The sequence below is a fragment of the Rana temporaria genome, chromosome 3 (assembly GCF_905171775.1).
Source record: "Rana temporaria chromosome 3, aRanTem1.1, whole genome shotgun sequence".
Lineage (NCBI taxonomy): Eukaryota > Metazoa > Chordata > Amphibia > Anura > Ranidae > Rana > Rana temporaria.
In genome coordinates, this window is record NC_053491.1 from 381,976,815 (window position 1) to 381,999,816 (window position 23,002).

At 44.4% G+C, this 23,002-nt stretch overlaps 1 protein-coding gene across 2 annotated transcripts in view; it reads right to left on the bottom strand.

Moving 5' to 3' along the window:
* Positions 1–23,002, bottom strand: part of WDR91 (WD repeat domain 91) — a 51,817-nt gene that overhangs the window by 21,512 nt on the left and 7,303 nt on the right. For both annotated transcript variants that reach the window (XM_040345665.1, XM_040345666.1), the window contains exons 2-8: positions 22,550–22,701; positions 19,529–19,708; positions 17,950–18,157; positions 15,832–15,914; positions 8,842–8,957; positions 2,617–2,803; positions 223–378 (exon numbers count right to left, since the gene is read on the bottom strand). In XM_040345665.1, coding sequence (XP_040201599.1) covers positions 223–378; positions 2,617–2,803; positions 8,842–8,957; positions 15,832–15,914; positions 17,950–18,157; positions 19,529–19,708; positions 22,550–22,672 — 1,053 coding nt within the window. In that variant the 5' untranslated portion in view covers positions 22,673–22,701. The remainder of the gene's footprint in view (positions 1–222; positions 379–2,616; positions 2,804–8,841; positions 8,958–15,831; positions 15,915–17,949; positions 18,158–19,528; positions 19,709–22,549; positions 22,702–23,002) is intronic.

A 23,002-nucleotide genomic window follows, 5' to 3' on the forward strand; every position in this document is an offset into this window, starting at 1 on the left:
TAGACTGTGGAAGCCATACTGGACAGTTGTGCAACAGGTAAAGTAATTGCCGCGTGCATATCATCTCTCAATCAGACTTTAGCTCATGTTCAGCCGGTATAAACATTTTTTGTTGAATGCAGCCATATGTTCGTATCTGGGAGCAGTCATTTTGTCAACATTCACGAAATGGCTGGAATATCAGCCACTAAAAAGTCAGGTAAAAAGATGACCTCTGCTCACCTGAGACTGTGTCTTAGAGAGGAGCTCTTTCCTCTCCTGCAGCCGTCTCTGTCTCTGTTGCAATAAGGTCGGATCGCTAGCACTGGGTACACTAAGAGCACTCTGCACACTCTTCACCTCCTTGGGTAGGATGAGCACCTCTTTAGTTTTCTGGGCCTTGAAGGAAGAGAAGCACCATTATTGAATACTGATCAGATGATATAGTAACAGAATACTAAACCATCTATACATTATATCGGCAAGGTACAGCAAAGTGGCTGTGTTAATTCTGTTTAAAGATATACAGTAAACAAAAGAATTACCTTTAACATTACTGAGCATTCCACACCATATCCACCGATTGGATCACATTTTGAGCATGTGCTCTCCTGTCACACGAATATTTATATTCCTAAAAAAGGTGGAATGGGGTTGGGACTTTGTATGAGGCACGTGGTATACACTACCACAGGCCTCCATCCCTGTAAATGTGTAAAAAGGGTAGAGAGTTGGGACTTTAAATGAGATGTGTCTCATACAAAGTCCCAACCCCATTCCACCTTTTTTAACATTATACAGGGATGGAGATGCGTTTTTCAGGAGTGGAACAGAGTGCCTCCACAGATCTACCACCAATAGTTAATTCATGCATTGTAATTTTTTGATTAGCTGACCCAGTTTGATGTGGTCCGCACCTAGTTTGGTGGTATTTTGGTTTGGTAGGCATGTATTGGTTCCACTCCTGTTTTTGGTCTTTCCAGTGCTCTTTTTTGCCAGACCAACTATAGGTAGGGGCAGGTTTAGGCTACCACCTGCCCCCTATCTATTGCTCCTCTTTAGGAGGCTTCAAAAATCATAGCTAGGACTGCAGTTACACAGAGTGCCTTGACGCTTGGCCTGCAGCTTACCAGGTATTTAATCACATACAGTTAGACAGATTAATTTGGTTTAGTGCTTTTTTGGTCGGTAATTTTGAGTCTGGTCATTATGGATTTTTTTTATATATATATATGTGTGTGTGTGTGTGTGTGTGTGTGTGTGTGTATGTATGTATGTGTGTCAAAGCAGCACTATAGAAACAAAATAAATTATGTGCAAATAATTGCAATACAATATGAAACCACAAAGTGCAATATGGAAAGGCAAATTTTTAAACATGTTTCAATAAGAAACGGTAGATAAAGTGCCAGAGTGCAATATGGAACAGCATTCAAAGAACTGCAGATATACATCAACACTTAACCGTGCATAAAAAGAGATATGGTGTCTAAAAAAGATAATAGAAAGGTCTGGCATGATAGTATATTCTTTTATTTTATATCTTCTCTGTGTATTCTTTTTTCTTTGCAGTTTGGCCACGTGATGAAAAGTGCAAAAATATATTGCAACGTGTATATTTGTAAACAAAGTGCTTATAACAAGTGCTTCAATGATGATCACAAAAAATGTGTTCCAGCGCACTAAAGTGCTGCGTGCGATTTACTTCATGCGATACCATGCGTTAATGTACGTATAAAGACTGTTTCAATTCCTTCAAATTCAGATGATAAAAATCAAAACGTGCATATATGTGTCCACTTTGGTGCTCCCCCTTTAGTTATGCGCTCATCTTAGAGTGTGTGACCTTGCGGCAAAGCTTGGTCAAAACACACTTCTGAACCATACGATTTCAGGCGATAGAGGAACGTACCAGATATAGAAATCTAATCCCAAAAGGAAAATTAGAAACAGAGCTGGAATCTATTATCCGCTATGGAGTATAAAAGAATGTATTGTACAAAAAGGGAGGAAAAATATTTTATCCCCATTGTGTGTAGAATACAGGTGATGTCCCTAAAATCCATAAGGATAAAATTAACCCTCTGGGAAGACCGATTATAAGCGGAATAGAATCGCTCACGTCACGGTGAATATATTAATGTACATCTGCAGCCCCTAGTCAAGGGCACCAAGGCTTATTTAAAAGACACCAAGCACACCCTGCAGATGCTAAAAACCATGCAACACCAGTTTGGATACAGTGATGGCCTCAGCAGTTTTTTGGTCGTTATCTGAGCACTCCTATATGGAGTGAATCACATTATTGATTTTAGTTTTAATTTGGTAATTTCTGTTGGGATTATTTACATTCATATTTATGGTAGTGCCTCTGTGGGTTTACATAGATAGTTAGTTTATATATATATATATATATATATATATATAAACTAACTATCACATCCACATATTCACTTAATTCCTCCTCATTTAAAAAGTCAGGACCAAGTTAGGTAGCACGGCATTTTCTTTTTAATTTTTAAAAAAACATCACACGGCTAATGAGTACGTGATTAGTGCCAGCTGCTGCTCATCTCGTTTACTTTTCTCAGCAATAGGTAGCTCGCAAGTTTTTATACACAGTATCTGTGGTCTTACCTGATTGTTTGCTGGCTCCTTCTTGAGTGGCAGAGTAGTGGAACTCTGCGTTGGTGAGGATATGGTAGCTGGCGGAGGCCTGGAAGGGACAGCCTTTTTACTCTGCGGGAGCAAGGAGGAGAGGAATCCAGAGGACTTTTGCGACTGGACCGTTGATCCAGCATGCCTTTGACTTGAAACCATGTTACTATAAAAAGATGAAAAATAGACCAAATCCTTTATGAAGCACCTGGAGTTTCCTATGATTAGCATGCTAGTCTTGTAGCACTGGTGTCAAGGGTTTAATTCCTCCCATGAATGTGTTTTATATTTTGTATGGTGTCCCACACAGTACTTTCCTGACGCATTCATGGCAGCACACACTGGGTTGTGACTCCGCCCCCACAACCTGACAGGATTGGTTAGCTATAAATTTGAAGGGGAGACACCCGGCATTATTCTCTTTTTTTATCCTCACCTGACAGGACGTGGACGTACAGCTTGTCTCCTACCGCTATCGCCCCTGCAGGTTCAGCCTCTCCTGTTTGGAAGTCCCCCTTGTACAGTCTCTAATAGAGCTTTTATAGGGGGAACCCCGCTCTGGTGGTCTCAGGGGTTAATCCCGGCAAGTTCCTGGCATATATACAAGCTTTAAATAAGCTTAGACCGGCAGTGTGGCTCTCTAACTATTTCTCCCCTTTCTCTCCTGGTGCTTTGTATTACAAGGCTTTCCCTATTGTACCCCTAAAAGTTTGTATGACAAAGGCCTTCCATATTGTGCCATTCATTTCTCTTCCCCTCATGTCACTGTGTGCGCTTGTACCTTTTTTTCCTTTCCAGGCAGGCTCGCTGAGCCATGTAGTCCCTCGCATCGCCGCGCTCCTCGGGCGTACTGCGCATGCGCGCAGCACAATGATGACGCCGGACACCTCCCTCGCCCTCATCCAAGATGGCGCCGGGACGCGCAGGACGCTACGGCGCATGCGCGTACGCGTCATCAGCGCCGCGACGGCGGCGCCAATTTTAAAAAAGCCTGAAAATTTCTTTTTTTCCCTGAGGCTGCTGCTTTGCTGGAATTCCACAGGGATTTCTCCCAGGGTATGCAGGTGCTTCCCTTTTCCTTTGCCTATACCTGGTTAAGTGTTTTGTTTGCTTATTTTATAACTTCTGTTGCTTTCTTCCAGTATATCCCTCTGCTGCTTCCCTGTGATTTTCATGGAGCCCACTGCCCTCGCAGACCACTACCAACAAACGAGGTATGGAGACCATCACTTGCGTGGTAAGTAGAGAAGAGACAAAAAAGAGAGCCGGCCACTAATCACTGCCTATCTGTTGCAGTCCCATCAGGCCAAGAGACGCAAGCCCACGGCGCAGGGAGAGGTCCAGGCATGCATCAAGCAGGAGGTCCCGTAAAAGTCGGTCAAGATCCTCCTCCCGCTACCATCGATCAAGGCACAGCCGATCACGCCGCAGCCGTTCCCGTCATAGCCGGTCTCACCGCAGACGGTCTCCCTCATCCCACCGCGAGCATTATCATACCCGTCCTGCAGCTAACGCTTGCTGGGTGTGCGGTGCTACTGCTTTGCCAGGAAAGCTAGCATGTCAGACTTGCTTTAATGAAGCAACTAGAGAAAAGGAGACGAGCGCCAGGATGACTACAGATTTCTCCTCCCAACAGCTCGTGGGGGAGTCAGCGCAAGAATCAATGTGGACTTCAGTTCCTTTGGTCTGTGATGAGCCCACTCCGGGCACTTCATCCGCCTCCGGCCCATATGCCCAACTAATAGAGGCTCATTCTGATCATGAAGATCGAGAACTTGTGTCTGGATTTGACTTCTGTCTAGTCGAACCTTTTGCCCGCTCAGTCAAGGCGACAATAGGCTGGGAAGATCCCGTGACGGAACCACCCAAGGTTGGGAAATATTTCCCCGAGTTAAGGAGGGACCCCGAACTGTTTCCCTTCATCGACGAACTGGAGGACCTCATTAAGGAGGAGTGGGAGAAACCGGACAAGCGTCCCGGTCTGTCCAACAAGCTCTCTAAACTATACCCTCTGAAAGACTCTAAAGTCGCTTCCCTCATTAACGCTCCCGTGGTGGATGCTTCTCTTATGCGACTCGCCAGGCATGTCACTCTGCCAATAGAAGACGCAATATCTTTCCGGGATGTTCTCGACCGTAAGATCGACCTAGAATTAAAGAAGGCTTACTCCACCTCGGGGGGCGCATGTAGACCAGCTATTGCTACGGCAGCTGTCGCCAAGGCCATTTCCGCATGGGCAGCCAATGCTGAGAAGGCTCTCCTAGAAGGTGCCGATCGAAGGGATGTCATATCCTCCTTGCAGGAGATCAGGCTAGCCGGTGACTTTATGGCGGGGGCCTCGGTGGATATCATTCGTTCCTCGGCCAGGTCCATGTTAGCCTCAGTTATGGCCCGCAGAGCCTTATGGTTAAAACCTTGGGTCGCTGACGCAGCTTCAAAAGCAAACTGGTGCAGGATACCATATGATGGCACGAACCTGTTCGGCACAAAATTGGATTCGGCAATCTCCAAGGTCACGGGTGGAAAAATCGGGGCTTATTCCCTCCGACAGAAGACCCAAGCCTCAGAAAGGTCCTACCTTCAGGCGTAATCTGCCTGAGAGGTACAGGGAGGCCAGATCCTATCGTCCCGGTAAGGAGTTCAGGAGAGAATGGAGACCTAATCGCCAACCCTTTATGAGGGGGCAGAAGCCCAAGGTCACTACTGCAGGGGACCAGCAGAAGTCTTTTTGAAGTCTTGCCTGCCCACCCAGCTCAGGTGGGCGCCAGGCTCAGCAGTTTTGCGCAAATATGGTCGAACCACATAGAAGATCCATGGACCCTTTCTACAATAAAGCATGGCCACAGATGGAACTTTATAGGGGTATTGCCTCACGCTACCTTTCAGCCCACCAAAATACCGTCTTCCCTAGACAAAAGGAGACTGCTCATGCAATACATTTTAGAACTATTGCAGAAAAGAGCTATCATGGAAGTTCCTTCGCACCAAAGAGGCAGGGGATTTTATACCCCTCTCTTTCTGGTTCGAAAGAAATCAGGGGACCTTCGGCCCGTGCTGGACCTCAAGCGGCTCAACAGAAGGATTCAAATAGAGGCCTTCAAGATGGAGAGTCTCCAGTCCATCCTCCTGGCAGTAAATCTCGGGGACTGGATGCTGTCGATCGACCTGTCAGACGCCTACCTCCATGTGCCAATACATCCCGCATACCAGAAGTTCCTGCGCTTTTCCATCGGCCAACATCACTACCAATTCCGATGTCTACCATTCGGGATCTCCTCGGCTCCCAGGACGTTCACGAAGGTTATGCTTCCCCTCATAGCATTCCTCAGAGAGAAGGGGCTGCGGGTGCATCATTACCTGGACGATATCTTGCTCTTGGCCACAAATCGGGAGACTCTACTCCTCCAGCGGGAGATCCTAATCTCGACCCTCCAAAAGTTTGGCTGGTTAATCAACTGGCGAAAGAGCAGCCTTCAACCATCACAGTCCATGGTTTACCTGGGGGCAGAATTGGACACGAAGCAGAACAGGGTACAACTGCCCTTAGAGAAGGTGAACCGTTAATCCAGAAAGTGCGGAATCTATTGTCTTCCAGTCTCACGTCTTCCAGAACCTGCCTCAGTATGCTGGGCTCAATGTCATCCACCATACCCATGGTACAATGGTCCCAATGGCGCATGAGAACCCTGCAGAACACCTTTCTCAGGCATTGGGACGGAGCATCAATGCACCAACCCATCAGCATCCCCAGTCATGTAAGACACTCCCTTCTGTGGTGGACCTGCCCTTCCAACCTCAGAAGATTCAGGCCCATAGCTCCTCCGGAACCGGAGATAGTAACATCCGATGCCAGCGAGAGAGGTTGGGGGGCTCACTATCTGGATCAGACAGCCCAGGGTCACTGGCACTTCCCTGCTCGGGGGACAGTCTCAAATATACTGGAGCTCCGAGCGGCGTTCCAGGCCCTCTTAGCCTTTGCGCCTCTTCTTCAGGGGAAGAGCGTCCTAATTCGGTTGGACAACAGGGTGGCGGTAGCCTACATCCAGAGGCAAGGCGGTACCCGAAGCCTCACTCTTCTGGAAGAAGTTCGCCCCATAATGGAGTGGTCCCAGATACATCTTCTGGACCTGAGAGCAGTCTATGTCCCAGCAGCACAGAATACGCTAGCCGACTTTCTGAGCAGAGAACTTCTATCCAACAACGAGTGGTCCTTGAATCCCCGGGTGTTCCCCGGAAACCTGGGGGGTTCCGGAGATAGACCTGGCAGCAACACCAGCGAATGCCAAGTGTTCGAGATTCCTTTCCAGGGTACCCTTTCCAACAGCGGAGGGGACAGATTGCCTCCTTCACCCATGGGACTTCAATTTGGGGTACATCTTCCCCCCAACTCCTCTAATAGCGAGGTTTCTGTCGCGACTACGAAGGTCGTCGGCCACAGTAATCACAGTGGTACCATTCTGGCCGAGAAGACCGTGGTTTACGACGCTCCTGCAGCTCAATACCCGACCTCCAATCCACCTTCCAGTTACGGCGGATCTCCTACTCCAAGGTCGGTCTCCCCATCCAGCCCCAGACAGGCTCCACCTGACAGCCTGGAGGTTGAGAGGGCTAGACTAAGGGAACAGGGATGTTCCCAAGCGGTTATAACAACCTTAATGCAGGCCAGGAAACCCTCCACGAACTCCATTTATACCAGGATTTGGGAAAAATTCGCCCAGCTGGCGCAACTCAAAGGTTGGAACCCCGTCTCACCCGATCCTTACCAGATCCTGGAGTTCCTGCAAACGGGAGTTGACAAGGGACTAAATTCAGGCACCCTAAAGGTACAGATCTCCGCTCTGTCCGCCAAAACTGGCACCAGGTGGGCCTTGCATCCTTTGATCATCCAGTTCATGAAGGCATGCGTAAAGATCAGACCACCCAGAAGACCGTCCTTCCCGTCCTGGGATCTTTCGGTGGTCCTCGAGGCGTTCTCCAATCCTCCCTTCTTCCCACTCAACTCGATTTCTCTATGGGATCTGACCTTAAAGTTATCCTTCCTCATCGCCATTGCCTCGGCGAGGAGAGTGTCGGAGTTGCAAGCTCTCATGTCTAAAGAACCATACCTGATTTTTCATCCCGACAGAGTGATTCTGAGACCATCAGACCGTTTCCTGCCCAAAGTTACTTCGGCCTTCCATTACAGCCAGGACATCGTCTTACCGTGCCTTTCTAACGAGAATGGCGAACCTCATGCCTTGGACATTAAATGTACACTTTCCAAATATCTGCCGGCTACTACTCATCTCAGATCAACAGACGCTCTCTTGATTATACCTCACGGGGCCAGGCGAGGTCAGGCGGCCACTTCCCGCACCATCGCCTCTTGGCTGGTCAGAGCTATTGGAAAAGCGTATTCCACTCAGCAGATGGAGATCCCGGAAGGCGTCAGGGCACACTCAACCAGGGCAGTGGCAACCTCTTGGGCAGCATATTGTGGTGTTTCTGCGGAAACTATATGCAGAGCAGCAACCTGGTCTTCCAGGCATACCTTTATCGCCCACTACAGGGTGGACGCCGCTCTCTTGGCTACGGCCGAATTTGGCAGATCTGTCATCAGGGCCAATTCTTCTGCTCTATAGGGAATAAAATACTTTTGCATTGAACCCTCCCGACTGGCGAGTTATTTCCCAGTGTGTGCTGCCATGAATGCGTCAGGAAAACGGAAAATTGTATACTTACCTTTCCGTAATTTTCCTTTCCTGACGCATCTTCATGGCAGCACACAGCTGCCCACCCTACTGTTCAATGATGATATTTACGGAGAATAATGCCGGGTGTCTCCCCTTCAAATTTATAGCTAACCAATCCTGTCAGGTTGTGGGGGCGGAGTCACAACCCAGTGTGTGCTGCCATGAAGATGCGTCAGGAAAGGAAAATTACGGAAAGGTAAGTATACAATTTTCCGTTTTTTCAGGAGGACTTTAGTTTCCTTGCTTGAGCCAAAACAAGCATGCAGCTGAACTCAAATCTAAACCAGGTCTATTGTGTATGGGCGCATCCTTGCATCTATATAAGTAACATAAAACTGTAAGCACACGTGGGGCAGGAACGGAAATCAGTGCCCAATTTACACTGTTAAGCACAGAAGAATTACTTAATGCTTAACTAGGGAAATAAAGTTAACAGGTAACTAAACCTGCATCTCATCAGTACTTCACTTACAGCTCAGAGTCCCCCAGCCGATCCATGTTGGAGACATAATGAGGCAGCTTGTGATGCACTATGGGGCCATCTTCATCTTTTCTCAGTCTGTGAGCCTCTGCCTGAAGAGCAAAGACCTAAAGAACAGAGACAGGAGTCAAACACACAAACAATTCACAATTATTTTTTATAGTCACTTGAAACAAAAACGTAAAAAGGGGTTGTAAAGGTTTGTTTTTTATTTTCTAAATAGGTTCCTTTAAGCTAGTGCATTGTTGGTTCACTTACCTTTCCATTCAATTTCCCTTCGTCTGAATTTCTCACTTCCTGTTTCTCCTCCGTAAGCTTTCCACCATCATCCGAGCGGTGGAAAGTCAGTCAGAACAGCTTACTGAGGAAGAACAGGAAGTGAGAAATTCAGACGAAGAAAACAAAGAAAATCAACATTTAGAAGGGAAATCGAAGGAAAAGGTAAGTGAACCAACAATGCACTAGCTTAAAGGAACCGATTTAGGAATTAAAAAACAAACCTTTACAACCCCCTTTAAAAAGCATCCTTCTCAGTTAGCTTTTATTTCCATGGAGATTGGAGGCTTCTGTGTCCTCAGGCAACCTGTCAATGAAGTAACCAAAAGGGTCCTGGTAAACAAGAGGGTCTACAGAAGTCATGAGCTTGTTACCATTTTCTTCAGTTAGCTATCAAGCAAAGGTGATCACTTTTATGGTACTGTGATGCGTGTTCAATCGGCAAAATAAACCCTTAAATTCACCTGTGAATACATTTGTCACAGCTTTAGTGGACACGGGACTTCCCTCTTTAGCCCTATCCCACTCCATGAGTCCTCAGATTTTTACTAAGCAATGCAGAACACAGTATAGGAGGCAGTGCTGGCCCAAGACATTGTGCTGCCTGGGACCAAGAATGAAATGCTGCCCCCCCCCCCCAGAAAAAAAAATCACGCCAACCAAAAGGCCCCCACATTCATTATTTTATATCATGATAACTAAAGGGGACCCGTCATGGCTCTATACATGTATAAAGGAGTATAAAGAGGACCTGACATTACTCTTTACATGTAAAGGAATATCAAGAGGACCTGTCATGGCTCTATAAATGTATATAGGACTATACAGAGTACCTGTCATGGCTCTATACATGTATATAGGACTATAAAGAGTACTTGACATGGCTCTATACATGTATAAAGGAGTATAACGAGGGCCTGTCATGGCTCTATAGATGTATAAAGAGGACCTGTCATGGCTCTATAAATGTATATAGGACTATAAAGAGTACTTGACATGGCTCTATACATGTATAAAGGAGTATAACGAGGGCCTGTCATGGCTCTATAGATGTATAAAAGAGGACCTGTCACGGCTCTATACATGTATAAAGGAGTATAACAAGGGCCTGTCATGGCTCTATACATGCATATAGGCGTATAAAAAGGACCTGCCATGGCTCTATACATGTATCCAGGAGTATAAAGGGACCTGTGAATTGCCGGCGGCCACAATGTCTTTTGCGCAAACTAATCAATCTACGCCAATTGTGTTTTTTTTGGTACCAAAAATATGTAGAAGAATACATATTGGCCTAAACTGAAGAAAATTATTTATTTTACTAAATTTTGGGGATATTTATTATAGCAAAAAGTTAAAAAATATATATATTTATAGCACAAAAAATATGCTGCCCCCCTAAAAGTGCTGCCTGGTACCCATGGTACCACCCGGTCCCATCATAGGGCCGGCCCTGATAGGAGGGGGAAGTATTCTGTGCTCCAATATATGGAATTTACAAGCAAGAAAAATAATTCCTTACATCTTAATCCTACTGTACAGGACACAAGCTTGATATTAACAAATCCTGAAACTTCCCCAAGCAATAAGGGTGGGCAACAACTAGACAAAGAGGACTGTGCCAGAAAGCCAAACAATTACAAGGGTCAACAGATCCAGTCTCAAGGTGCAGCTACAAGAAACTTGCATTCAAAAGATGCATCTTCACCTGGTAGAAATCTGAAAAAGTATGAACAGAACACGTGGTGGCCTTACAAAGCTCAGCAAGAGGCTTGGTGTCTGGATGACCAGGAAACCCCCACAGGTCTAAATGGAGTGAGAAAGAACTAGTGCAGAAGAAGTTTTGTCATTTATGTCATGTCATTTTGTCATCTTATCAATCCAACGACGGTGTATTCCGAAACATGATGTCACTTGCAAGGTTGTGAAGGTAGGACAAATAGCAGCCCTTACTAATAGAAGATGTAACTTTGAGGTTGCTAATTATCCTACCCCTTAACCATCCCCAAACACTTTCCTGGCTCCATATCACCTGTTCAGTGCTGTCCCTGGCTACAGCTTTACTCCCTCGCTTCTTGCTTTCCACTCCTGTGAGGGAGCAGGGCATGACGTACCACTGCTGTGCATGTTGCACACAACTTGGTAAAAGATCCAACATGAACACGCATTCACAGGTGCCTCCTTAGTACCCAGCTTGCACAAAGCAGGTACCCATTACTTTTTTTTTGGTCTCTTTAAAGTCCCAAAGAAGCACAGGGTGCTGCAAGGAGGCATGATCCAAAATACACCTTGAACAACAGGTTTTTAAAAAGGGCAAGTGCCTGCGTTCACACCAGGTAAAAAAGGATCTCCATATGCATTAGATCCTTCTGGAAGATTCTGCTCTTAGCAAAACATGAATGACAAATACTCTGCTGTCCCCCAAGAACTGGGCTTCAACAGCCATGATGTTAAAGTCAGTGACTGAGAAGCAGGATGGAATAGGGAGTCCTGAAAGAGCATGTCTGGCCTGTTAGAAGAACTTGGTATACAGACAGACTGCCAAGACTTTTTTTCAAAGCCAGTTTGGTCCAATATGAACCACTGGCTTCTTCTCTTGCTTGATTTCTGCAGAGCAGGAGAGGCAGAATTTACACTGGATGAAAGGTATAATTCTTGAAATAGAGTCCAGGGAATTATCAGTGCATCCGATGCCAGCGATAGTGGGTCTTAGGTCACAAATATAAAAGGTAACTTGTTTATCCAGGAGCAAGAATAGGAGTGCCTGGAATCCCCCCCCCCCCCATCTCTCACTCATGAGGTTGAATATCTTGTGGTGTAGGGCTCGTTCCCCTAGGTTCAGGAGGTGAAGGCTGAGCTAATCCACCTTCCAATTGTCCCCTCACTAGATGTGGATAGCAGGGATCAATGGCCACGGTTTCTCTGTCCAGGAGATATTCTGGCTTGCTTCTTTCAAGGCTGCATGACTCCTGGTGCCCTTCGCAATTAATGTAGGCGACACCCATGGCATTGTCCGACTACACCTTGACTGGGTGTTTTTAGAACAAGTTGGTGTCCAGTGGTTAGAAGCCATCCTTATAGCTCTGAGCTCCAAAATGTTTATGAGGAGCTCAACTTCCTCTGGTGACCATGTTCCCCAAACTGTGAGGGATTGGAACACTCCTTTAGAGCCAGAAAGACCGCCATTGGTTATCACTTTCCAGTGATATGGGAGAGACGACTTACCCATTGTGTCAAGGCTAGGTTAAAAATCCACCAAGCTAGGGAATTCCTTGTTTGGCTGAAAAGGAGCATGGGAAGAGGTTGAGAGAAGGCGCATACTTGTTCCATACCAACAAGATTTTGTTTTGAAGAGGCCTTGAATGAAATTTGGATGCATAGTACAAGGTTTAAAAGGAGGCCGCCATGAAGCCTAGAACTCTCATGGGAGAATCTCAGAGAGGGGCATCTCTTTAACCCAAAGTCTTGCGTGCAACGTCTGTCAGAGAGTAATTTGTTATCTGGAAGGAAAAATTTAGCTTGGACTGCCTAGAATTAGGCCCAAGAATTCAAAACGAAGAAAAGGTTGGAGAACAGATATTTAGAGCTTTATTACCTTACCAAAAGTCTGAAGTATCGGATTGGTTTTATGGACATCTGCAGATAGCTGGAAAGGAGACAAATCCTTCAGAACTAGGTAGTCTAGATAACCTGTGACCTGGGTTCCCCAAGTACTGCAAAAGGCACCGATTAAAGCGGAGTTCCGGCCACAATTTCACTTTTTAAATATAAATACCCCTGTAATACACAAGCTTAATGTATTCTAGTAAAGTAAGTCTGTAAACCAAGGTCCGTTTTGTTAGGTTGTTACAGCATTTAGACACTTTATAAAATAGAAATTGACTGGGGCCATCTTAAGTGTGGGCATCATGAAGCCAGACTGTATGACTTCCTGGATTTCAGCCTTGCAGATCTCGCACATGCTCAGTGCTGCACAAGCAGTGTAATAGGTTTCAGCACCTGTACTGTCCAAGTCACATGATTCTTCGAGACTGGGGAGTGCACAGACTCCTGGAAAGTTACACCCACTACATTCCCAGGAGTCTGTGCGGTGTAGGTTATGAAGCTTAAGCACCTAGGTGCAGGAAGAGGGAAGATTAACTATTCTGCCTAGCAACAACACTTTGAAGGCATCTAAAAAAAATAAAAAAATTCTTAAAGGACTAATGACATTTTTTTAAAACTACTGATGTAATGTTATATTTATGGGTGGAACTCCACTTTAAGTTGATGAGGTGGATACATGGGAATATGCAGACAGGCATCTTGTGTGTCTAGGACAGGATGCATAACCCTGTTGGGTTTTTGAACTGTGAACAGATTTGAATAGAATCCTTTGAACCTGCCCTGTAGAGGTACTGAAGAACTACTCCCTGGGACAAGAGACAATTCCGGGGGTGTCCTTGGGCAGATTTTGGTTAGCTTGAAAGAAGAAAATGGTGAGGAGGCACAGCTGGAACCATTTTGTATTCCTTTGAAACCAATTGAACTCACAGGTCTGGGAGGTTTGTATCCAGATGTGCAAACTGTACCAGATGCCAGCGTCAAAGGGAATGTGTGTGAGGCGCCTATTAAAAGGCAGCTTCAGCAAAGCCACAATTCTGAAAACGTGAAAAGAATTTAGAGCCATTCTGTAGACCTGTGCTAGAACTCTGGGGCATCAAAATAGTAAGGCAGAGGGTAACAGCTCAGTTAAAGTGGATGCAAACCCACTCATCCTTTCTAAACTACTGCCATAGTGCTGATCTATAAGGATATACATGCATCCTTTAGGTATCCTTACCTGTCAAATGTCTCCCCTCTGTCTGTTATAAGAACTGAAAAACTGCAGATTCTGTGGGTGGATCTGTTGTCTGGAGCTCAGTGGGTGGAGTCATGATGTCAGACTCCCCGCCCTCCTCTACACTTCCCTTGTCAACATGCATTTTCTGTATTCCTTACATTAAATTCGGCTATGATCACCAACATCCAGACAAAATCCAGGAAAAGTAACCACATGACTTCAGAAAAGGAGTGGGGGTGGGAATTAAAAAGATGCCTGTCTCCAGGCTAGTGCATGAGATTTGTAAATAACCTGTCACTCACAGCAAGGGGGCGGAACGGACTAAGGATTTTCTCTGCAAGTCCGTTTTATTTCACTGAACAATAAAAAGAGGATTGCTCAGAGCTGGATTAACTCTGTGTGGCAAGACTGGGCACAGATGATAGGAAATCTTATACTGTACATTGTGACAAAAAATAAAATACATTTTGGGTTTACATCCACTTTAAAGTAAACTTCTGTACAACCACTGTCCATATTGAAATTTGGTCAGTCCCTACTGAACCGGTCAAATTTAGATTCATGTATAGCTGACTTTAGTGAAATACTTCTCCATAAACACTTTATTCTATTTGTTAGTCCACACATACTGACATGCCGTCTCAGCGCCTCACTCTCCTACCGGATGTGTACATTTTTTATCAAAACCCTTCCACAGTAGGAGCCAGCATTATTTCTGGAATTAATGCAAAGCTTTCTCTAATTAGATGAAGTGGAGTGGTGGGGGTGGGGGGGGGTGATGATATCATGCTCTCCACCTCGTTCAATCTGAGAATGCTTTGCTTTCTTTCACAAAATGCAATGCATTCTCTGAATGGTGCCTGTGTTGAATAGCCAACCACCTGTACTCAGCCATTTGGTGCAGGATCCGTCTTCAGAAACAAGCAAAGCTCTAAAAGGCAATGCCAGCGGCTCTTGGCCTGGCAAGCACTTTGCGGCTACCTTGGTACCAGCTCCTTATGAGGAACCCACTGCAAGTCCAGCAGGATCCAGACATGGCATTTAAAAAACCAGGCTGAGGTTGGTTACGCCATATGCAAAATTAAAGAGACCAGCTCTAGCAGCTATGAAGGGTATGTCTTGACTGAAGGAAAAAAAAAGGGGGAAAAGAATTCTAGCAAAATTAGGTTAGACTTTTTTCAGCAAAGCTAGGAGAAAGATCATTCACCCCCGTAGGACACAAGCAAAAACTAAAATATGCTGGTAGTAGGAGGGGGTTATGCTGGGCTTGCCTATAGTTTAATACAGGAAGTACACCTCAAAAAGTTAAAGGCTTCCTGTTTCTCTCAATGGACTCCAAGAAAATATTTTACAGCAAAAACAATATTCCTATTATTGGCGATGACCGATTGGACACATTACAAAAGGAATAAAAAATGTATAATGCAGAAACCTTTCCAAATGGTTAAAAATGTCTGCTTTTTGGAGAGTAAAGTGGTTTAGAAAAAAAATGAAAATAAAACACAACACATGAAAAGGTAATGGAAAAACAGCGATGGTTATAAGCGGTCATATAAGAAATAATGAAAAGAGAGAGAAAAGAGAAGATAAAAAGGATGTACAATAGGAGTGTTGGAGCCACTACCAGCGCTACCGAATGTGAGCAAACTAGAGAGCACAAGAAAAAGTGAGGGGAAGAAGAATTTTCCTATATTTCTATTTGTAACATCTAGAAGTAAATTGTGAGAATCATTTCTGGGGAAAAACACTGATAAGTAAGGCTCTACTGTGAAGTGTTTAAAAGACTGGCGCCAACGGGACACCCGACGCTGGGAATCCACTTCATAAAATACTTCTCCATAGACAAGTGGACTTCATTCCAATTATTTCCCACATATACTGACCTTCTGTCTCAGTGCTTCATTCTCTTCCTGGATGTGTAGAATTCTCTGGCATTCCATGTCAAAGTTTAGAATAGTTGGGACAGGTGCAGGAAGGTTAAGAAAAGTAAAAAGAATGAAGGGTTAGGAAATCAGGATGAAACATTTAACGTTTGGCTACTGATTATGCAAATGACTATGCTTTATATACACAGTATTTCTTTTACAGTATGTTTAATCAAAGTCCTTATTTTGGACATGCCAACAACAATTTGGGGAATGGGAAGGGGGCAGCATGAATGGCAATTATACTGAATTGAGGAATTGATTTGCCATTTTTGATGGCCAATCAGAATTAAAAGGCTCACTTTTTTTTTAAATAAACATGTTATACTTACCTGCAGTGTTTTTTCACAGAGCAACCCCCAGTGTTCTTCATGCTATGGCGGCACTGGTGATGTGCCTCTGTGTGTCCATAAAGACAGTGTGTTTTGGCTTCGCCCCCCGTTTCCCCCTCACTGCCTGTGATTGATAGCAACGGGAGCCAATGACTGTGTCTCAGCCAATGAGAATGGAGAGCTGCTGCTCTCGGGCACATCGATGGATCGAGATGGGGCTTAAGTGGGTGGGAGATGCTGAACACAGGTAGTTTATCTAAATGCATAGAACCCATCAAGGTAAAAAAAAAAAAAAAACACACACACCTTCCGCATGTAGACCCCTTTCACACTGGGGCTTTTTGTGCTAAAAATAGCACCTCTCAAGCCACCCCAGTGGGAAAGCCCGAGTGCCTTCACACTGGTGCGGTGTGCTTGCAGGAAAAAAAAAAAAAAAAAAAAGTCCTGTAAGCAGCATCTTTGTGGCCGTGATGGAGCTCCTCCATCGCCCTGCCGATTGAAATCAAAAGCGCTATGGCAGGGGCGCTTTTAACCCTTTATTCGGCCGCTTAGCTTCATATAGTAAGGAAGGGTTAAAACCAGAGTTACGTTTTTATCTCGGTCTTCGTGCTTGTCCTTGTTTTTAGCACCAACAATACAGTAACAGAGGTACAATGTGAGGACAAAGCTCCCCAAATTGAACGGAATCCCCTCTCTAATGCCTCGCACACATGATCCGATTATCGGATGATAAAAAAAAAAAAAAAAACGCTTTCGGATAGAGCATTCGATAATCTGATCGTTAGTACACAGCTTGACAGCCGATCACGACAGTCCATCCAACAAAATCCAAAAAGGACAAACACGAAAACTTTGCTCGGACGACAGCCCATTGTACGTCAATCGTTTAATCAGTACAGTATGCGTCCTCTAAAAAATTAATAGACGAACACCACGCATGATCAGAAACACGAAAATAAACCAGAAGGACACAGGGGTCACATGTATTTGACATCATTTCAGATACGTAGCTACGCGCATCAGAAGGTTTTTCCAGAATTGTACGACAAAAATCGTACTTTTCATAGAGCACATTTTTCACTGTTGCATTCAATATTAGTTTTATGCAACAAAACGCGAACGATACGTCGTATGATAATCGGATTGTGTGTACGAGGCATAAGGTGCCTTTCAGGCGGGTGATCCAATCAGGTCCACCAGTCAGTATTTGAGGTGGACCTGATCGGATAGTCCATGGAGCCCTATGGACAGGCAGGTGTAAACAGACTCATGTCCGTTCACATCTGACTAATAGTCTGATCTGGTCCACTGAAGAAAAATAAAAAAATAAAGAAATAAAAAAAAATTAAAAATAAAAAAAATAAAAAAGGGGGGGGGGGGGGGGGGGAATCAGGGGGCAGTCACTGTCCGTTTACACCTGACCGCCCATAGAGCTCTGTCCATGTCTGCTCTGCAGAAACTCCATGGACACTGATGCATTATCTGCCTGCTCAGCAGTAGATCAGCTCACAGATACAGGAACGGAATCCACCCCATCGGAACAAGACCTTAGACATTTATCACCAGTACAGGTGTCGCTCTTGGAAAACCTGGATTACTTGTACCCATTTTCCACCCCAGCGGAAACAGAACAAAAATAAAAATAAAAAAACACTTGTGATAGAGTTCCACTTTAAAGCATGTCATGTGGCCAGCAATCTAAGAACTCATCTTGCTTGTTTGGTAATTTTTTGACAAAGGATATGCATGCACTGGAAGAGAACGCTCAGAAAATTGTGCAGCGATACAGTGAAGGTGTCCGCCCACTGCCGGGAAAAGTATGTGGAGAAGGTCGGATTGGCATCCGGTGCTGGAAGGAAAGGGAGCGCGAACCATTCTTTCCACTCAGCCTGGTTTTGCAGCTCCGGCGCTTGTTTTTGGAAGAAGTCTTGTGCCTTGTCTATCCGACTGCTCTGCAATGCAACCATAGCACAGAGATAGTTATAGCGTTTTTTTTTAGGATAGATATATAGTAACAAATTGTAATGATAGATTTAACAAAAGTGTGCCTTTTCTAGAACATGCAAGGTTAGGGATATTACAAACAATGCTAAAGAGTGTCTTTTCCTGCTTGCAACAAGTTGCATTCTAGAAAAACTGTGGTCTTAGACACACGTATGTAAACAAGACTGCAAGAATAAATGGAATGCCGCTTTTGGCACTGCAAAAATCACTGACAGAGTTATTTGGCACCTCATTTCCGAAGGCAGCAAAAGCTTGGCTCTGGCCCCAAGCTGAAGTCCACCCTTCCAAAATTATACAGGCTCTACTGCTGTACTGCCATTTCTTCAATTTCACTGCACAATGTGCATTAGAAGATGCCTTAAATTAGAAAGAGCCCATAACTTTTCCTGGCTTAAAGACATCCAGCAAAATTTCATCCCCATCTCGACTATTCCTGGCTCACCCTGACCATTCAGTGTAGTTCAGTTATTTTAAGTAATTAGCTCAGCATCAGATGTTGGTGTTAGCTGAGGCAACGCAAATGCAGCCTGTCTAGAAAATGCCTACTCTTCCAGATAGACTTCCTCCCATTGCAGATTATTATTTGCATAACTCACTCCAAAGAACCAGCCAACTGCTTGTATCAGAGGGTTCTGGAGTGAGTTACTGAGACGGGATGCTGTGAGGTTTTCTGGGAGCTCCGCCAGCCCCTCCCACCAGTCAATCTGCCTGCATTGCATAGAGGAGCACAGAGACTCAGTGATGACATTAAGTATGTAACAACTGAAAGGTTTCATTTAATATTGACAAGCGGTGAAAGGAGGAACTGGGAAAGGCAAAATACTTCGCTTTAACTAAAATAAGTTGCTTACAGTTTTATAAAGCAGGTCTCTAGAGCTACTTGCGAAAATCTGAAACCGTTTTCAGTGTCCCACTCCACTCAAAACATAAGCTGTTCTGCCTCAGGCAAAGCTAAAATTGGTTATAAAGATGAAAAGGTTTTTAAGTCTAATGCATTCTCTGTGCCCCCCCCCCCTTTACACTCACCTCAGCCCAATCTAGTCTAGATCTGGTGCCACAGGGGACCCTTTGTCAGGCACCTGCCTGACAAAGGGGCCTGGAGTGGCTCTGAAATGTTGCTGTATGTTTTTCATGCGACCACGGAAATAAAGCTTTGGACCCCTTTGAGGGATCCTTGGTGTGCGGATGACATTTCTTTACTTTGTTGCACAATGATGTCACAAATTAAAATGTGCAATCTTGGCCAATTGGCTAGTTACTTTATTACAACAATCATAACACAATTGTTCGGTCATATGCAGAAAATTAAAAATGCCTACCTGTACTGTGCAGACAAGGTAATAGCGGAATAGGCTAGTCTTCAGCTTGTTGACAGTTGGCCGATACACATCCTCCAATCGGCTGAAAAGGCGTCGCTCCAGATATCCCCAGTATTCCAGAAGCCCATTAAGGTCATAACTCTGGATAAACTGCAGCAGCTGCTCCACAATCCTGTCCACCTACAGCAAGGAAACAGACATTGGCCACACAAACACACTGTAAAATGTTGCTTTTTAAATGCCAAAAAAAAAAAAAGAAGCACACACACAACAGACTCTAAAAACATTAAACAGGAGAAATTAAAGTAAATGCAAACCCTAAAATGCTTAAAAGAGAAGTATAGTTTTTTTTTTTTCCAGTCATACTTACCTCGGTGGATGGAGCATCAGAACGATGCTGCATCTGTCCCCCGGGATCTCTGCACTGAGAACTGAGCCACCGAACACCACCGATTGCTCAGTTCTCACTCCTCTCCGAGCAGAGCAATGCCGACTGTCAATCAGCATTGCTTCCACTCTTCTTCTCCACACTCATTGGAGTGCTGAGCTGTGGAGCGGCCATCTCAGCGTCAGACTGCCATCAATCAAGGCAGCTGGCGGATCCAGACTTGGAAGTCACAATAATGCACTGCCTGGACTGACAGCGGAGAGAGGACTTTAGATCAATCTCCGCTGAAAACAGGTCACAGCAGTGCAAATCGAATTGCACTCCTGTGGCCCATAGGAGAAGTCCAGCCTAAAAAAGCTCAGGCTGGACTTCGTCTTTAAGGTAATTTCAGACTGGCTGCTATGGAATACTGACCCATTATATAAGCCACAAGTTTTAATGCTACAGCGGATTTACTATTGTCAGAACTATTGGGGTTAAAAGAATTTATATACCGTATAAGATGACTTTTTGGATGCAAAAAAAATGCATCCAAAGTCGGGGGTCGTCTTATACGCCGGTGACAGTCTCCGTCTGTGCGAGCGTCCATGATTTGAAAGCCGCGCCTTCTCCTCAGATTGTCCTGTGATAGGCGGAACACAAATCTTCCCAGCAGCGCCTCTGTTCTGTGTTCCTCCTATCACAGATGCCTTATCCTCGGACGAGAGGACGTCCGTGATAGGCGGAACACTGAACAGAGACGCTGCTGGGAAAATTGGTGTTCTGCCTATTACAGGACAGTCTGAGGAGAAGGCGTGGCTTTCAAATGATGGACGCTCGCACAGACGGAGACTGTGATGGCACAGTGGGGGCAAGTGATGTAATGGCACAGTGAGATTTGAAAAAGCCTGTTTCTGTCAGCGGTTGTTTCTGTCAGCGGTTCTGGCTACCCCTCAGCTTCCAGAAAGACTAGTAAGGAAGGGGGGTAGTCTTATATGGCGAGTATATCCCAAAACCAAAAATTTTGCTGGACAATTAGGGGGTCGTCTTATACTCTCCTTTGGCCTCTCTGACATTTTTTGCTTTGGTGTCAGCTGCACATCATCTTCAAAATGACTGCTAGGGGTTACTGACCCTTGCACTGGCTTATTTTGTAAGCCACATGTTTTAATTCTAAAGCTTGGTTTATTATAAACTAGTACACAGGATGGTTTAACTAGAAGAAAATATTTGGTATAGTCATTATGTCTAATTATAGTTCTAAGATTGGAATGTAAGGTGCCACCCACACATAAAATTTACAAGCCATTTGATTTGATTTTTTAGTTCGTATTGCAGTGCATGGTCACTGTGCAAAGCATCGATGTAGCTAAAGTATCTAAACCCCGAGAACAAAGCCTGTTTTTTAAAGCGTTTGTTACTCCAACACTTCATATTCCTTCACTTCATGTGGCTTCTGTACAAAGTACTTGTTACTTGTATGAGAAAGTCTCCTGTTCTCTGCATTGCTTCCTTTTTGTAAAATCACTTGTGTTTTGCCAGTCACTCTGCTTTCCCGTTAACATTGACCACACGGTGGTCAGTTCTCCAGCTCTGCTGGGAACTCAGCCTGCTCTCCTCCAATGATCAGACTTGTCCTGAGATGCCCCCCCACTGCACCGCCATTCACTGGCAAGCTTAGTGTGCTCCTGCTTCTCTTCCCCTAGCCCTTATGCAGCTGAGAACAGAGGGAATGTGATCACTTATATATAAAAAAAAAAGTGTATTTATGTTTTTTTATATGTAAACAAAAATGTTTTGCCTTTCATTTCTATTTTAAACCGGATGGGTCGTTTCACACGGTGATCGTTTACAATCACTTTAGGATAAACCATTTACATATCGACAGGGGTGCTTACAACGATCAGATTTTATTTTTTTGTGAAACCTTTATCGCAATAGGAAAATAATAAAATAAAATCAAAACGGTTGTTGTAACTGCTGATAAAAGTGTTAGCTGGATTTCACCTGAAAATTTGTTTAGTGTATTTAAATCTGCATCTAATCCCCCACCCCCTCCACTGACAATGCTGTCGCCCAAAGGGTGTCCCTGTTGCTCCTTCATCTAGAGTGTGCTACTGGCCAGATCACAAGGTGAAAACAGAAAAAAAAAAAGCCTAAAAAAGAAAAAAACTAAAACAAATGCAGCCAACACATTTACGAATTGGAAAGCAGCAATATTACATTTTTGGTTTTGGGCTTAATCCTACTTTTACTATAAACATGGAGCCGGCACTACATAAGCCTGCAGAAGAATAGCAATACAGAAACTTCAATGTAGATACCCCCTATACTTTTTATTTCAGCCTGTCATGTCCAACATTTATAAGATATCCAAATCAGCACATATAAAGAATATCCAATTTTTTTTATTGGGTTTAGTGACACTTTACTGACAATGGGCATGGAAGGGTTAAGCAGTCATCACAGTAGCACTACCCACATTATGCAACAAAGCAAAACTACTTGCCCTGAGCTGCTGCTATAATTTTTTGATGGATATCAATGCATGGCTAAAAAAAAAAAAAAATAAATAGAAAAAATGTTTAAATCTGGAAGGGAACTGAGGTGTAACGGAAAATGAAACCAAACAAGTGCCACCCATTCTTACTTACCCGGAAACCTTTCTCCTTGTCCGCTTTAATATCTGCTTCCAAGTGTTTCAAGGTGCTGGTAAACCCTCGGAAAGTGAGGTACTCTCTCACCAGGTCATCCGTGCGCTCCACGGCCGACGTCATCCCAGGGGCTGTACAGGTTATTCCGGAGACTACAATGACAGTAATAAAATATTTAAAAAAACAAAAAACCCAAACACACCGTTATGTACCTGTTAACTAATTTTCCAGGAATAAAAAAAAAAAAATAAAAAAAAAACACACACACACACACACACACACACACACACACACACCAACAACACAACATACAATAAAAAATATCAACAAAGGTGACAGCAAAATATCCCAAAAATACTGAATTATCGGCTTCCAGGACAGCTTAACATGAGAGAATTGAATAGGAATACCTACATTGGGGTGGGACTGCTGCTTGTAAGACCTTCCTGCCAA